General features: G+C 42.6%; 1 protein-coding gene across 1 annotated transcript; it reads left to right on the forward strand.

Moving 5' to 3' along the window:
* Window positions 1-11,845: 11,845 nt before the first annotated feature.
* On the forward strand, window positions 11,846-13,415 carry LOC121783679 (thioredoxin 1-like). Its single transcript, XM_042181826.1, has 2 exons — window positions 11,846-12,123; window positions 12,958-13,415. The coding sequence occupies exons 1-2, from the start codon at window positions 11,928-11,930 to the stop codon at window positions 13,272-13,274; spliced, it is 513 nt and encodes a 170-aa protein (XP_042037760.1). The 5' UTR covers window positions 11,846-11,927; the 3' UTR covers window positions 13,275-13,415.
* The last annotated feature ends 3,234 nt before the right edge of the window (window positions 13,416-16,649 follow it).

Raw genomic sequence — 16,649 nt, forward strand, 5'->3', positions numbered from 1 at the left:
TAAACTTAAGAACAAATTGTTCATTTGGTGTTCAAAGTATTAATTTAATCCAGTTTGATAAAAGCATTATTCATTAGCCCAAAAATAAAATACTAGTATTAGTTTAATTAAATTTATCATGCCAGCAAATTCGAGGAAGTTGTAGTTGACTATTAGCACTACTTGCTAGTACTTTTAATTTTGGGTATTGTTGCACTTGCATAGCTTGTTGTAGCATTGATTCAACCATCTTGCTATAATGCAGCTGTTCATTTCTGTATGCTTAATTGTCTTTGCTTCTTCTTCTTGGGTAGATTCCAAATCCATCCCAACTGTAAGTGCTGACGAATTATACTCTACGCTTTCTTTTTTCACATCTTACTACACAGGTGAAGAAGCACTCATTGGCAAGTTACCAAACAACACTCGTTTTTACAACTCTGTTCGTAAATACGCCACATTACAAATCCAATAGTCGCAAAACCAATGACTCTGGTATCTACCGAGTCGCAAAACCAATGACTCTGGTACGGTGGCACGAATCACAGCTCGCAACCTCAAGCAGGGCACAAGGGATGATCAGATTCTGGCTGGAAGGTTTGTGGTCTGACAAGAGCAGGCATCTTATGATGGTTGGATCTGCTTCTTGATCCCACCATTCTTGATGCTGTTCTTGATCTCAACTACACTGCCAAGGCTAATCCAACTCTTTTTAATTCCTACATAAGTGGGAGCCTGAGCAGCACTGTTTGTGCCACTCCTGGCTATTTCGACCCGTTATCTATTTTCAGTTTTCCACAGCTTGCATCATACAACTATTCCACAGCACATGTTTTCTGCTGGCCCCGGTGCTGGATGCTGGGTGTTCACGGGAGAAAAAATAGTTTTGGAGGTGGAGTATGGTTCCTTTCTGCTCTTCACTCCCATCCAGTGCTCTCCACCGCAGAGTAAGATGAGGTACATTCCCACATTTCAGAATACCACATATGGTCAAGGCTTCGGCCTCAACTCCACGGTCATTGGGGAGGCGTTTTGGGACGATGACAAGAGAGAGCTTTTAGGCGTTGCGTGCAGATTACTAGATCCGTTGAATCAGACTGCTGATGAGAAAGCGGACTGTAAAATGAGGTTGAGCCTCAGCTACATTTCAGTCTTCACCATCGGAAATGAGCCCAAACTCAGTTGGCCGGTATTGGAGCACTAGGCACATCCATGACTCTAGCTACTTTGGATCTATTAATCTTATAAAATCTGATGGATTTGGCCTCATCACCCTCCCAGATGTGAGATATGAATACACAAAATTAGGTGAAGTTAGAAGAAGCTCATGTGCCGCGAACAAGAGTGGGAAGAACACATATCCTGATGTGCATTCTGATAAAATGCAACTCGATCTGTCTCTGCATAATTTAAAAGGCCAACAAATCGCATGGGTGTATGCTTCACCACTTTGGGTCGGAAATGGAGCGTACAAAAAGAAGAAAACGATCGTTTCACCTCACAACACATCCCACTCAAATATGAGCTATATGATAAGCTTGAGCTCTTCTTCAGAACTCAAGTATGGCTCTCTGTTTGCCAGTCTCAATTGGTCAATAAATGCAAATGATCAAGTGGAGATCACAGCTGAAGGAGTGTACGATGCTGAAACCGGTTGCCTCTGCATGGTGGGCTGCAGGAACAGCAACTGTGAGATTCTCGTGACACTCAAGTTTTCTCAAGCCAAGGGAAGCATCAAGAGTACGCGAGCCAAACAGACCCTCTCTACTTCCACGAGATGACAATGCAGTCCGTTTTCTATTACATGGAGGAGGGTGCGCGCACTACATGGCGAATGGACTTGGAGACAGCGATGGTGTTGGTATCCAACACTCTGATATGCATATTCGTAGCACTGCAGATTAATCATGTGAAAAGATATCCTAAGGTGGCATCCTCCATTTCGCTATTGATGCTTGTGATATTGTCGGTGGGGCAGGGGTTGAGGCTGATACTGAGCATGGAAGATCAAGCGGTGGTTAGGCTGAGCTCGCTATTGGTGCAACTGCGCCTCGTCCAGTTAGTTTGGGAGAGGAAGCCTGGTTGTGCATTGCTGTCGTTGTATGTTATTGGTGGATTGCTTGCTTTTGTGATGAATGGGTGAGGAAGCAGCAGCAAGTATTTCAGCAAGCATAGTGTGTGGAGAGGTTTAAAGAGTTATGGTGGTGTGATGGATTCCTTGTTCCACAAGTGGTGCTCAATGCATGGAGGGGTGGTGCAGACAAGACACTGATTTGGCCATTTTATGTGGGGATGAGTGCAGTTAGGATGGCACCTCATCTATACAGCTACACCCCACAAAATTATCCAATCTTTAAACAAAAAGAAACAGTTGATTATGCTAATCCACACATTGGAATAGGATTCTACTCAACAGCTTGGGATATCGTCTTTTCTTTCGCGATCGTTGCCTTGCTTCTCCTTCTTTTTCTGCAGCAGCGTCGTCGCTCCACCATTGCATTTTCAACTCACGGTTAGTGGCAAGTGTTAACACATCTATGTTCCTCTTTTTTTCCCCATATTCTGCGCAAATAATCTGTGTCTGTTTCTGTATCTTATAAGTATATACAGCTGACTCTTTTTTGTTTGAGGCAGTCTTGGTTGATTAGTGTGTAATTTTTTTGTGGATTTGGTAGCAGCTACTAATAATGCATATTCCTGAAATTTGTTAAGCATAGAATCTTAAGGATTTTATACTGCTATTTGACTTACCTACTTAAAAGGCTAATCAGCATGGCAACTTCCAGGAGTCTTTATAGAAATAAGCATTTCTTACACTATTCAAAACCAAAGAGTCAACAGTGCTTCACTTACTACATAAATTTATTCAGATATGGAAATAAATTGTAAGCTGATGGAGTACGTACTAAACAAGCCCAACAGCAGTAAAGCCCATCAGCCTAAAGCCCAAGAAAGAGTATCAGTTCGGCATGACTAAAGAGTATCAGAGTTCAGTTCGGCACAACCAAAGAGTTCGGCCCCAGCCTACAGCTCGGTAAAAGCCAACCAATCAAACTCTGCTCTCAGGTCGGCATCAAGCTCTACTCTCAGATCGGCAAAAGCTGCTCGGCAATAATTCAGCAGTTCGGTCTCAGTATTCGACCGAACTAGGAGATAGTGGACTCATGCAGGATTTCCACCTCCACTACACCCACGATCTATTTAGTGGTGTCAAGCAGTCTTTAACTCATGCAGGATAGTGGACCCATGCAAGATCGCCACGATCTCCACGACATCCACTGCCTAGTAAATAGTGCTGCATGCCACGATCTTGGTTCAATGTATAAATAGAACCTAGATCAGATAGATAAGGTTAAGTTCTGTTAAGCTCTCTAGAGAAAAAAATCAAATAGCAAGTTTGTATTGTAAGCTGTAGAAAACAGATCAAGCAATACAACTCTGCCCTCTTTTCTTCCCGTGGACGTAGATTTACCTCAGTAAATCGAACCACGTAAATTCTCTGTGTCGTGATCTGTATTTTCCAGCATTCTTCACCATCAAAAATTCGCCGATTCATCACTGGCGCCGTCTGTGGGAAGCAGAGAACCAAATTTGTGATAAAGCGAATTTTTGACCCTTTTTCCACCCCAAAAAAATGCATACCAGATCACATAACACCCATAATACCGTTCGTGATAACCGTGAGGAAGCTAGTCCAGCTCGCAGGTCTGAAAAACGGCCTCGGGAGACATCTACCTCCGGTTCTCACGAAGAAGGAACAAGCCACTCCAGGAGTCATCGCACCGAGTCTTCCCAGCAGCCCGATTTAAATGAAGCTGTCAAGCTGTTCTTGGCCGAGAAGCAGGAGGAGTTCTTAACCTTCCTGCAGAAGAGCCAACAGCCGGAGAAGACAACGGCGGATTCTCCCTCCTCATCCAGACATGAAAGTCACTACCGCAGTAGTGACGTGTCTTCCAGGAGAAAGAATCCTCAACCCCGACATGTTCCTGTTCCTCCTCGGTACCGGAACCACAGGAGAACTCCATCTCCTCCGTACCGAAGAAATATCGGGTTCGCCATGTACGGAGCATTAAAGACTCCGTTCTCGGACGATATCACCCGAACTCCTTTGCCGCGGAACTACCGGACACCGTCAATGACTTATGACGGGCTAGTGGATCCTCATGACTTCTTGGGACGCTATCAGTATAATATGGCGAACCAGGGTCTCAATGAGGTCCATATGTGCAAGCTGTTCCCAGAGCTGCTCATCGGGAACGCCAGAAGGTGGTTCGACAGCCTTCCTCAAGGCAGCATTAGATCCTACCGAGATCTAATGGATGCTTTCCACAGGAGGTTCTTTCAGAAAGCGGAAGCCCGGATCACTTCGGCTCAGCTGCTTTCTATACGTCAAGGTCGCGACGAAAAGATCAGCGACTTCATGACGAGATTCCACAAGGAATGCCTACAAGTAGATGATCTCAACGATCTACTTGTCATTTCGGCATTCCAAAATGGAATCCTGCCCGGAGCTCTCTACAGAAAGCTCGTGGAGTGCGGTCCGCAAACAGCTCAAGAAATGTGGGACATTGCGGACCAGTTTTCCCGTGCGGATGAGGCAGACCGTCGAAAACGGTCTTTAGACAGCTCATCTCGAGAAGAGAAAAAGAAGCCCGATCAAAGCGGCCAGGTGCTTCCTCGCCGAACTCCTTTTGAAAGAATTCAAAGGGCACCGGTACAAGGCAGATTGGGGCCACGTCTCAATCCCGAGAAGCCGCCCGCTCAGTTCGTACCATTAAACAAGTCAAGAGCGGAAATTTTCGAACTGCATTCCGATATGTTCGAAAAGCCAAGGCGGATGACGAAATCGGCCGCGCGCCGACCTCAGGATCAATATTGCTCCTTCCATCAAGACTACGGTCACGATACCGAGGAGTGCCAACATTTGGCTGCAGGTATTGATGCCCTTGTGAAAGCAGGGACGTTAAAAAAATACCAAAGCAAGCAGCCGAAAAGGAACAAAAAGCAGGGAGGTGCGAACTGCGCTCCTCAGGATCCGAAAAGGCAACGGGATCCCGAAGACGATAACGAGCCGCAATATGATGGAGTAATCCTAACTATTGACGCTCTCCCTGCCGAGAAGACTAAATCGTCTCTGAAGTTATAGAGCAGAAAAAGGCTTTTGACGAGCTCAAAAGTTATTTAGCCGAGCTTCCAATTCTCTCTGCTCCAACAGATGCCGAAGTGATTTTCTTATACTTAGCGGCATCCGATCAAACCATCAGCGCGATGCTTGTACGAGAAGAAGGCCTAAAGCAGCTTCCCATCTATTTTACAAGCCGAGCATTAAGAGGTCCAGAAACCAGGTATCAACCTCTGGAAAAAATTGCTCTGGCGTTAGTAAATGCAGCAAGGAGACTGCGGCCATACTTCTATGCTCACAAGGTATGCGTCTTAACTGATCTGCCACTTCGGCAAGTTTTGACCAAGCCAGAAGCATCAGGCAGAATCGCCAAATGGGCCATAGAGCTGGGAGAACACTCAATCGAGTACCTACCTCGAAAAGCCATCAAGGGACAAGCCTTGGCAGATTTTCTTGCAGAGGCCAAGTTCGATCAAGCAATCCCTGTCATTGCCGAACAGAAAAATTCTGCCAATGCCGAACTAGCACAGCCCTTGGAATCCGAAGTAGAGCCGCCGGACTGCTGGAGCGGATTCGTAGATGGAGCTTCAAACAAGATGGGAAGTGGAGCTGGTATTTTACTTGTCGCTCCCGACGGACACGAGGTAACCTACTCACTTCGGTTCCTATTCCCCACTACTAATAATGAAGCCGAGTACGAAGCCCTCCTGGCCGGACTCCAGTTAGCGCAAAGTCTGCTCGTCAAATCTCTCAAAGTCCATTGTGATTCACAAGTCATAGTAAATCACATGTTGGGTACAAGTGAAGCTCGTGACGAGAGAATGAAGAAAGTATTTGGACAAAGCGCAAAGCATCAGCCGAAGTTTCTCCTATTTTCGGATAATCCGCATTCCCAGAGCGGAAAATAGCCGAGCAGATACTTTAAGTAAGTTAGCCGCATGTCCAAGCTCAAAGGCGGAAGAATTAATGCATCGAAGCATTGATGAAGCCGAGGTACATTCAGTATCCAGCTCGCCGAACTGGATGACGCCGATCTTGCAGTATCTGGATCAAGGACAATTGCCCGAGGATAAGAGAGAAGCTCGGAAGATCACGTGCCGAGCACTTCGGTACGAACTTCATGAAGGAGTCCTCTTTAGAAAGTCTTACCTCCAGCCGTTATTGCGGTGCGTAGGACCAGAAGAGACGGACTACATCCTCAGAGAAGTTCATGAAGGATCGTGCGGTAGCCACATCGGAGCCAGAGCTTTAGCTAAAAAAGTTCTGAGATGGGGATATTATTGGCCAACCATGGTACAAGAAGCAGTGCAGCTCGTCAAGACATGCCCGAAGTGCCAAATCCATGCAAATATCCCAAGGATGCCGCAGACCGATCTATCCACTATGCAAAGCCCTTGGCCTTTTATGCAATGGGGCATAGACATAGTGGGACCACTTCCTCAAGCTCCTCGGCAAATGAAATTCCTTATCGTTGCCGTGGACTACTTCACGAAGTGGGTGGAGGCTGAACCATTAGCTGCGATAACGAGCTCAAAGGCATTGGACTTCGTCTGGAAGAACATAGTGTGCCGATTTGGCATACCCCACATCCTCATCTCGGATAACGGGACTCAGTTCACCGACAAGACGTTCAAGAATTGGTGCCAAGAGCTGAATATTCAACAACGGTTCACTTCGGTCTCTCATCCACAAGCAAACGGACAAACGGAGGTAACAAATCGTATCCTGGTGAAAGGGTTAAAAGCTCGGTTAGAACAAGCCAAAGGACAATGGGTAGAAAATCTCCCTCAAGTCCTATGGTCCTACCGAACTACACCCACAACCTCCAACGGTGAAACTCCGTACAGTCTTGTGTACGGCACTGAAGCCGTGATTCCGGTGGAGATCGGCATACCCAGTCCCCGAACTCTAAACTTCTCAGCAGAAATGAATGACGACGGACTGAGAGCCGAGCTAGATCTTGCCGAAGAAATAAGAGAATTGGCATGCATAAAAGCAGCCAAGTACAAGGAGCAAGTAGCCCGGTATTACAACCAAAGGGTGAAGAAGCTGCAATTTCAAGTGGGAGATCTCGTCTTGAGAAACAACGAAGTAAGCCGAGCAGAAAAGCTGGGCAAGCTCGAACCCACATGGGAAGGTCCGTATCGGGTGTCAGAAGTCCTCGGCAAAGGGTCTTACAAATTGGCTCACATGTCAGGAGAACAGGTACCCCGAACATGGCACATTTCCAACCTCAAGAAGTTCCATTTGTAAGAGACAGTCCGGTCAGTCAGTCTTGAGTCCTGTTCGGTCAATGTGCTTTCTTGGGTTTGCTTGGTCTTTGTTTGTCTCTGTGCGTTTTTGTCTCTAAGTGCTTTTTATTTGTCTAGGTGTGTTTTGTCTGTCTATGTGCGTGTCGTCTCTTACAAATGTTACTGAGGTATCTTGTTCTTCGAAGGCTGATCCCCTTCTTAGAACATATACAAGCCAACGATTGTGAGTCAAAGCTTCTAAAGAGGATACAAGACCACAATTCAGCTTAAACAAGCAGTTCGTCTAAAACGAGCTGCAATAAGCCAACGATTGTGAGTCAAAGCTTCTAAAGAGGATACAAGACCACAATTCCGCTTAAGAAACAAGCACTTCGTCTGAAACGAACTGCAATAAGCCAACGATTGTGAAGTCCAAGCTTCTAAAGAGGATACAAGACCACAATTCGGCTTAAAAATCAAGCACTTCGTCTGAAACGAACTGCAACAAAAGTCCGATTCACGCGATAAAACTTGCCTGAATTAGGACAAGGGAAAGTCCGATCCACGCGATAAAACTCGCCGAATTAGGACAAGGGAAAGTCCGATCCCCAAATTAGGACAACGGAAAGTCCGATCCGAGCGATAAAACTCGCCAAATTAGGACACAAACCAAGTCCGGTCAAAGAAGAGTTCACTTCATCAGACCGAGGACAAACATCAACTTACCCCGTACCTTTATCCAGAATGCCGAAGTGATTCACTTCGCTTTTCGGGGGGGGTAGTGATGGAGTACGTACTAAACAAGCCCAACAGCAGTAAAGCCCATCAGCCTAAAGCCCAAGAAAGAGTATCAGTTCGGCATGACTAAAGAGTATCAGAGTTCAGTTCGGCACAACCAAAGAGTTCGGCCCCAGCCTACAGCTCGGTAAAAGCCAACCAATCAAACTCTGCTCTCAGGTCGGCATCAAGCTCTACTCTCAGATCGGCAAAAGCTGCTCGGCAATAATTCAGCAGTTCGGTCTCAGTATTCGACCGAACTAGGAGATAGTGGACTCATGCAGGATTTCCACCTCCACTACACCCACGATCTATTTAGTGGTGTCAAGCAGTCTTTAACTCATGCAGGATAGTGGACCCATGCAAGATCGCCACGATCTCCACGACATCCACTGCCTAGTAAATAGTGCTGCATGCCACGATCTTGGTTCAATGTATAAATAGAACCTAGATCAGATAGATAAGGTTAAGTTCTGTTAAGCTCTCTAGAGAAAAAAATCAAATAGCAAGTTTGTATTGTAAGCTGTAGAAAACAGATCAAGCAATACAACTCTGCCCTCTTTTCTTCCCGTGGACGTAGATTTACCTCAGTAAATCGAACCACGTAAATTCTCTGTGTCGTGATCTGTATTTTCCAGCATTCTTCACCATCAAAAATTCGCCGATTCATCATAAGCATAATTATTTCTTCTTCTTCGTCATTGTATAAATTCCTGGTTAGTATTCGCAAGACGACAAGAGTGCAACTCTTAGGAAGAATTAGTAGAAATTGAGAAGAATGGGATAATAGAGTGAAGGATGAGAAAAAAATATGAAGAGGAACTTGACATGCGAATAAAGTGTAATATTTAAATAACCAGGTTATAGATAAAAAAAAGTGATAATATTATCATTTCGATTAAGAGAGTCAATTGAAAGTTATGAATATAATTTTCGGGGAGCACTAGGGCGCATAATTAATTAGAGTGCTAGTATACGTCCAATCTCGTGCTGCCATGTGACACAAAAAATGTAATATTGTAAATACTAAAATGCAATATATTTTTGTGAAGATGTATATACATTTCCACAGATTGTCTTTTAATTATAGGCAAATTGCATTTTATATTGTTGTATTTTGCATTTTTAACATAAATTATCTACAATGAAAAATAAACTATATATAAATGCAATCCGTCTATATATAAAATGCAAATTAAACAGTCTATGTCTAAAATGCAAAGCTCAACAATAAAAAATGCAATCTGCCTATAACTAAAATGCACTCTATCGACATCCATCTATCACTTTTACAAATATTACATGTTTCATGCCACGTGGCAACACGAGATTAGATGTACGTTAATACTTTAAAATTAGTTAGCATATTAGTATATGATTATATCTCTAATCTATAATCATATTTAAAAGGGATGTTGGTATGAAAAATCACTAATTTTGGGCGTAATCTGGTATTTTATACTAGAATATTTAAAGTTGGTAGTAATAAAAATTACTAACTTAACTAATTGAACAAATTTCACACGACACCGTCCATGTTTACAGTTGACGTAGCTTATTATAACGAGGGACGGCCCAAAATGGAAATTAGCGACTCTTATTCGGGGACGGAATGAGTAATTTCTATAATCAACTTTAATGGTTGGATTATTTCACTCTCACCAATATGCATTAAAAAAATTAATTAGCAATTGCTTTGCATAAAGTTGTATTTTGTTTATTTAAATAGGGTTTAAGAGCATCTGCAATGGCGCCCGTCGGGGCGGAATGCCCACCGGCGTGCGGGAATTCCGTCGCTGACGTCCTCCATTGTGCATGCCCGCAACGGATACGGAATTCCCCCGAGGACGTCGCAGGTCCGCGGCGTTAAGCGGAATTCCGTGGGGAATTCGGCCATTGCGTCGACTCCCGCGGAATTCCGCTTTATTTCATTTTTTTGTAATGTATATATATACTGCTCGTTGAACTTAATTTCATTCGCACCACTTGTTTTAACAAGTTTTTCTCTCTCTAAATTTCTTTTATATAATAGTAATGGCTGGTAGTGGTAGTGGTAGTGGTAGTGGCCATCCTGAAGACATAATGGCTCCGATTTGGGCACGTGCGCGGGAGGCCGCGGTGAGGGAGGAACAAGCGGCCTCGGCGCCGGCGGTGCCTCGACCCATCCATCGTCGCACTTTAGGACCCCGCGACCACCTCGCTGCCCACCGTCGGTTGTACGATGACTACTTTGCGTCGGAGCCACGGTTTGGGGAGACCCTATTCCGACGACGGTTTAGGATGCAGCGGCCGCTGTTTATGCGTATCGTTGGCGCTTTGGAGCGTCGATACGGGTATTTCAAGGTGCGGTAGGATGCAGTTGGTAAACCCGGTCACACGCCGATTCAGAAGTGCACTGCCGCAATCAGGCAGTTGGCATACGGAGGTGCGACGAACATGTTCGACGAGTACCTCCACATCGGCGAGTCGACAGCCCGCGATTGCATGAAGTATTTTTGTCAGGGCGTTAGGGAGATATTCGGGGATAGGTATCTTCGGAAGCCTACCCCCGAAGATTGTCAAGCTCTGCTGGATATGCACGGGTCTCACCACGGCTTCCCGCGGATGCTGGGCAGCATAGATTGTATGCACTGAGAATGAAAGAACTGCCCCGCTGCCTGGAAAGGGATGTACACTACCGGTTTCAAGGCCAAGAATCCCACGACGATCCTTGAAGCGGTAGCTGACTACCGGTTGTGGATTTGGCATGCCTATTTTGGAGTAGCCGGGGCGAACAACGACATCAACGTCCTCCAGTCGTCGCCCCTTTTCAACGACCAGTGCATGGGCGTCAGTCCGGTCGTCAACTTCATCGCCAACGGCAACCAGCACAACATGGGCTATTATTTGGCAGATGGGATCTACCCGATGTGGCCCGTGTTTGTGAAGATCAGATGCCCGACGGATGTGAAGAAGGTATACTTTGCGCAACGTCAGGAGGCAGCGCGCAAGGATGTGGAGCGGGCATTTGGTGTGCTACAGGCTCGATGGGAGGCAGTGAAGGGTCCATCACGGCTGTGGTATGTTGACAGCATCGCCGACATCATGTAAGCATGTATTATCATGCACAACATGATCGTCGAAGATGAAGGTCCAGTACTGACCGATTGGGCCAATGATGATGCTGATGCTGCGGGTCCAAGCCACGGCGTGGCCACTAGCAATGTACGCATGGGGATACCCCATGACGACGCCGATCGAGTCCGTGCATTTGCCGACATGAGCCAAAAACAAACCCACGTTCGACTCTAGAACAATATTATTGAAGAAGTGTGGCATCGTAGGGGTCTTCGTTGATGTAGTTTTTAATTATTGAAATGTATTTTTTTTAATTTGGTGAAATGTACTTTTCTTTTTTAATTGAATTTTTCCCTATTTGTGTCGAAATTTTAATTATGTAAATTGTTTACTTCCGAAAATTGTTTAATTTGTGAATTTGTGAATTTTTTTTACTGTGGGAATTCCGTCGAGAATTCGGCGGGGAATTCCGTATGACGTGGCAGTGCAGTGGGAAATCCTTATGACGTGACAGAAGGTGTTTTTGAGAATTACGCAGAAAATTCTGCATGGACATCCGTGCCACTGCGGATGACCTAAGGCCATTTGTGGAAGGGGGGCATGTGAGGCCCACGTGATCAAGGTGAGACCGGTCGTCAACCACTCACCCAAACTAACTTCACTCCTCCATTTATGATTATCTCCCGTTCCCACGCACAATACACTCAACTCAACTCAACTCAACTCAACTCAATATCCGTTTCACCCAATATCCCTCCGCCATGGCTGCTCTCCTCCAAACCCTCGTCGTCCCGCGCCCTTTCGCCTCTCTCAGATCCACCTCCTCCCCCTTCTCTAACTTCTCCGGACTCAAGATCCAGCCACCTCGCCCCTCCGCCAACCTCACTTCAACTCCCAAACCCCCGCGACTTCGCTCTAGTAGAATCGTCTGCGAGGCGCAGGACACAGCTCTCAAAGGTTTCTATTCCCTTCATTTTCTTTCTTCTCTCAATTTTGATTTCCTGTGGATCGCCATTGCTTGATTGAAGTTTTACCTGAAATTCGATTAGAATTTTGTTCATAATCGAATCATGTGGAACAAAACTGGAATTTAAAAGCAGCGTGCTGTAATGTTTTTGCGGAAAGCTCTTAAATGCCATCTAATAAGCTAAACTTTTAACAAAATCCTTCGAATTTGTAAGCAGAATTGAGGTATTAGTGTTCCTTTATTGAAATTGATGATATAAGAGAAGTGAACTTCCATGGAAACATTTTTATTGTTGAAGCTGATATGTAAACTCTCGCTTCTTTGTTAATTATATAAGGCTTTTCAGTGAGATCATCGTTCAATGAATCTGTATTTTCTTAATGAGTTCCGAAATGTGCAACATTGTAGTCCATTGTTGAATTTGAAGATTGACTCAAAAAAATCAAGACCACAAAGATTATGCAATGGTCATGGAATGAATAATCATGGAATCTGATTGCACTCAAATTGTGTTGTTTAGTTCAAACCTTATTATATCTTACTTAATACTTCATTACTCCCTCGTCTCAAAGAAGATGACCCCTTCTTTGGGCGGCACGAGATTTTATGTAGCTTTATTTTGTGTGTTAATGGAGAGAATAAAGTAAGAGATATGAATAAAGTAGAGATAAATGCGTTTCCATTTTTAGTAATAGGTCATCTTGGTTGGTACAAACTAAAAAAGAAAGTGGAATATATGTTTCCAAGTAGCTTGCCTTGGTAGTGATCATATTTATGTGATAATGTATGAGTCTGAAACATGGTTATTCATTACCACCTTGCAGCGCCTCCTGCTGTTACCGATTCAACTTGGCAGTCTCTGGTAATCGAATCCGACCTACCCGTTCTCGTTGAGTTTTGGGCTCCGTGGTGTGGGCCGTGCAAAATGATCCACCCTGTCATCGACAAGCTGGCTCAGCAATATGATGGGAAGTTCAAGGTGTACAAGGTTAACACTGATGAATCCCCTTCGATCGCCACCCAATACGGAATCCGGAGCATTCCAACAGTCATGGTGTTCAACAACGGTGAAAAGAAAGAAGCCGTGATTGGTGCTGTTCCAGAATCTACATTGACGACTTGCCTAGAAAAATTCTTGTAGAGCTGTATTTTGGGGCTTCAAACTCTGCTTAATCTTTATCTGCCGACTTCAAATAATTGCTTTATTTAAAGACTTGTATATTCGATGCTGCTGTATTAATGTATGTACTCTCTTCAAGATAATATAGATTTTATTAAGAAATACTACTAGTAAGATAGTGAAGTAATATTAAAGAAAATGGCTTTCCTTAGCTTATAATGTTTGATAAATCCATAAAACTAAGGCTTTTCTTGTGTATCAAAAACACACTCTGAGTGTATAGATTGCCTGGGTTACATTTATAATGAAATTCTTTTTCAACTGAACACATATACAACGACCCATGCTCTAGATTAGGCGGATTCTATACCTCATTTTGATAAATTTATAAGCCAACCACATATTAGTTTAAATACTCCTGATTCCCACGTTACTTTGAGTTTCTAGTTTTTTCACTCATTTTTAAAAAATTATACTATAAATAGTTAAAATAGTTAAAATGGAAAGAAAGTAAAATAAGAGATAGAATAAGAACTAGAATATTCTTCTATACATTATTCTCTCTTTACTTTAACTATTTATTATTATTTTTCCAAATTGAGTGCAAAAAAAGAAATGACTCAAGTAATATGAGATGGAGGGAGAATTATTTTGTAAGAAAATTTGTGGATGTGGTCTGACATGTTAATTTCTCCCTCCGTCCATGAATAATTGTCCCTTTTTTTACCGGTTCGGGTTTTAAAAAATTATTTGACTTTTGTAAAAGAAAGTGGTAGAAAAAGTTAGTGAAATGTGAGCCATACATTTATGTATTGATTTTATAATAAAATGTGAGTGGAGTGAGTTAGTCGAATGTGAGGTCCACTTGATAAATACAATACAAGTGAAATGAGACATATATTGACGGGCGCACTAAAAAGGAAAAATGAGACAATTAATGGCGGGCGGAGGCAGTACAAATTCAGAAGAGATTTATGGCTTGTGGTGTGATGCACTTTTTATTAGCACTAAATAAACCTGCAAGTATATAGAGTATATATAGTATAGGCTAAAGGTCACTACCGAATATCGATCACATGGAAACTATCTCAGATTGACTATCCTTTACTAAGAGTCTTCTATTATTTGAAAAAACAAGAAATTTTGGTTTTGAAAAGTAAATTTTGTAAAATAAAGAAAGCAAGTAAGCAAATGTAGATAAAAACACAGAGATAATCATATGAAATAAGGGAATTCCAGAGATGTGCTTTTACAAGTTCCAACTACAACACCCTAGCACAGTTCATACTTTACTAGAACGAGTCACATAAATATTGTCCATGCGGCACAGAGTAGATCACAGACACTAGCGGTCGCTGCAAATCATCCTATAGCCTCTGTATCTCGACCAGTGTTCGCTGCACTTGTTTCAGCAGTCGCTGGCAATCACTCCGTAGTTACTAGATCTAAATCAGCAGTGGCTGCGCACGTCCCAACGGTCGTTGGGCGTGTACATCTTTTTAACTTTATTTTCCGAAGTGGGCCGCAACAGGGGCAGCAGTCGATGGCGGCCAGCGGACGCTGGCTGGCTCGAATACTCCATATTTCTATCTTCGACTTTTTTATCTTTTTATGCTCTATTTCGCACAATTATCACAAAACACGTCAAAATATCAAAATAGACAAAATATGCAAATAATGGATATGTAATGCAACTTTGACACTCAAAACGACCAAATAATGGCCTTAATACAATGCAAAATTTGACGCACGGATTGCATAAGGACTAGACGTCGTAATTGCCTGAAATTAAGGAAAATATAGATTAAGCATGAATTAACACAACCAAATCAAGCAAGGCTTATTAGTGCAATTTCATTACTAACTCGTAGATCACCTTGATTTATGCACTCACAAGTGGACAAACTTCCAAAGATGGGAAATATATTTTGTCTCTCACTCTCAAAGTGTATATGGCGATACGTATAAGCACTCAAATCATACATCATGCAATGTTTACCATAGGCTTGCTCAAAGTCTAATCCCTCCTCTACTAGGTGGTATTAAGCATCAAAAGTTCAAAATGTCTTTATTTTTCATTGTAATGTAGGCTCTTTGTTAGGTGATGAATATTTGGCTAAAAAGTGACTAGAAAATTAAAATCCCAAGTAGAGTAAAATTGACTCCTCTTTTTCTTTCAGACCCAAGACACTTTTGATATTTATTTCACTTCAACTCACTTTCCCGATCCTTTGATTTTCTTTCTTTTTCTACACAACCTTTGTTTTCTTTTCTTTTTCTCTTTTTTTAACATAGACAACGCTTTTAGATCAAGTACACTTTAATATTTCTCTATTTCACAATATGCACTTGTATATATAAGCACACTAATTTTTTCATTTTTCATAATTTTCTCCTAATCTCTCCAATTCCTGTACAAAAAAATACAAAACTATACTAACACAAGGAATTGTCCCCATTAATTTGGCTTCCAAAGAATACGATTAAAGGCTCAAAATTGACTCCAAAAGGTTAATGAGATTTTGAAAAGGGTAAAAAATTTAGGATATAAAAGTAGCTTGAAAAGATGACCTAACATCTTCCCTTATCAACTTAAACACTTTGCAAACTTAGGCAGACGAGGAGCAAGTTCTAGAAACATATACATGCATCAATACTCATGTCACAATTATTAAACTAAACAGAAATGAATAAAATAAAAGAAACAAAACAAATAAGATAGAATCAGGCAAATACTGGAATTTCAAGAATAATGATTTAACTAAGTCTTTAGATATTCTAATTAGCTGTGCGTTCATCTGACTCAAGTTTTACTACGATTTTTCCCTATCATGCATCAATACTCATGTCACAATTCTTGTATCTGATACGCTCAGATTTTGCAAGGTTTTAAGGTCATTATTTGGTCCGTTTTGAGTGTCAAAGTTGCATTACATGTCCATTATTTGCATATTTTTATCTATTTTGATATTTCAACGTATTTTGTGACAAATGTGCACAATAGAGCTGAAAAATGGCATAAAAAGGTCAAAATCTGGAAACTGGAGAAGAAGCGCAACCTAGCGGCCCACTGGACCCAAGCCAACGGTCGCTGAAAGTTGCACAAGAGCTCAGAAAATTTCCAGGGACCCGCCAAAATCAGGGCGTGATACATACCATTCTTTTTGTCTTAGAAAGCGCTTCGCGTTGGTACCTTGATCATCTCAATCGGCGTTCTATGCAAAAAGTTATGGCCATTCTATGAAAGTCGCACAATGTTGTCAAGTGCTGAATTTAAGCGGAAATTCAACGAAAGAAGATATTACTTTGTGAAGCCAAATCTTTTCTTTAATCTATGGAGCACGAAATTTACCTTCTCTAAAATTTTTTCAAGCCTATAAATACCCCATAATCTAA

This window comes from Salvia splendens, chromosome 21, assembly GCF_004379255.2.
Source record: "Salvia splendens isolate huo1 chromosome 21, SspV2, whole genome shotgun sequence".
In the NCBI taxonomy this organism is placed as follows: domain Eukaryota; kingdom Viridiplantae; phylum Streptophyta; class Magnoliopsida; order Lamiales; family Lamiaceae; genus Salvia; species Salvia splendens.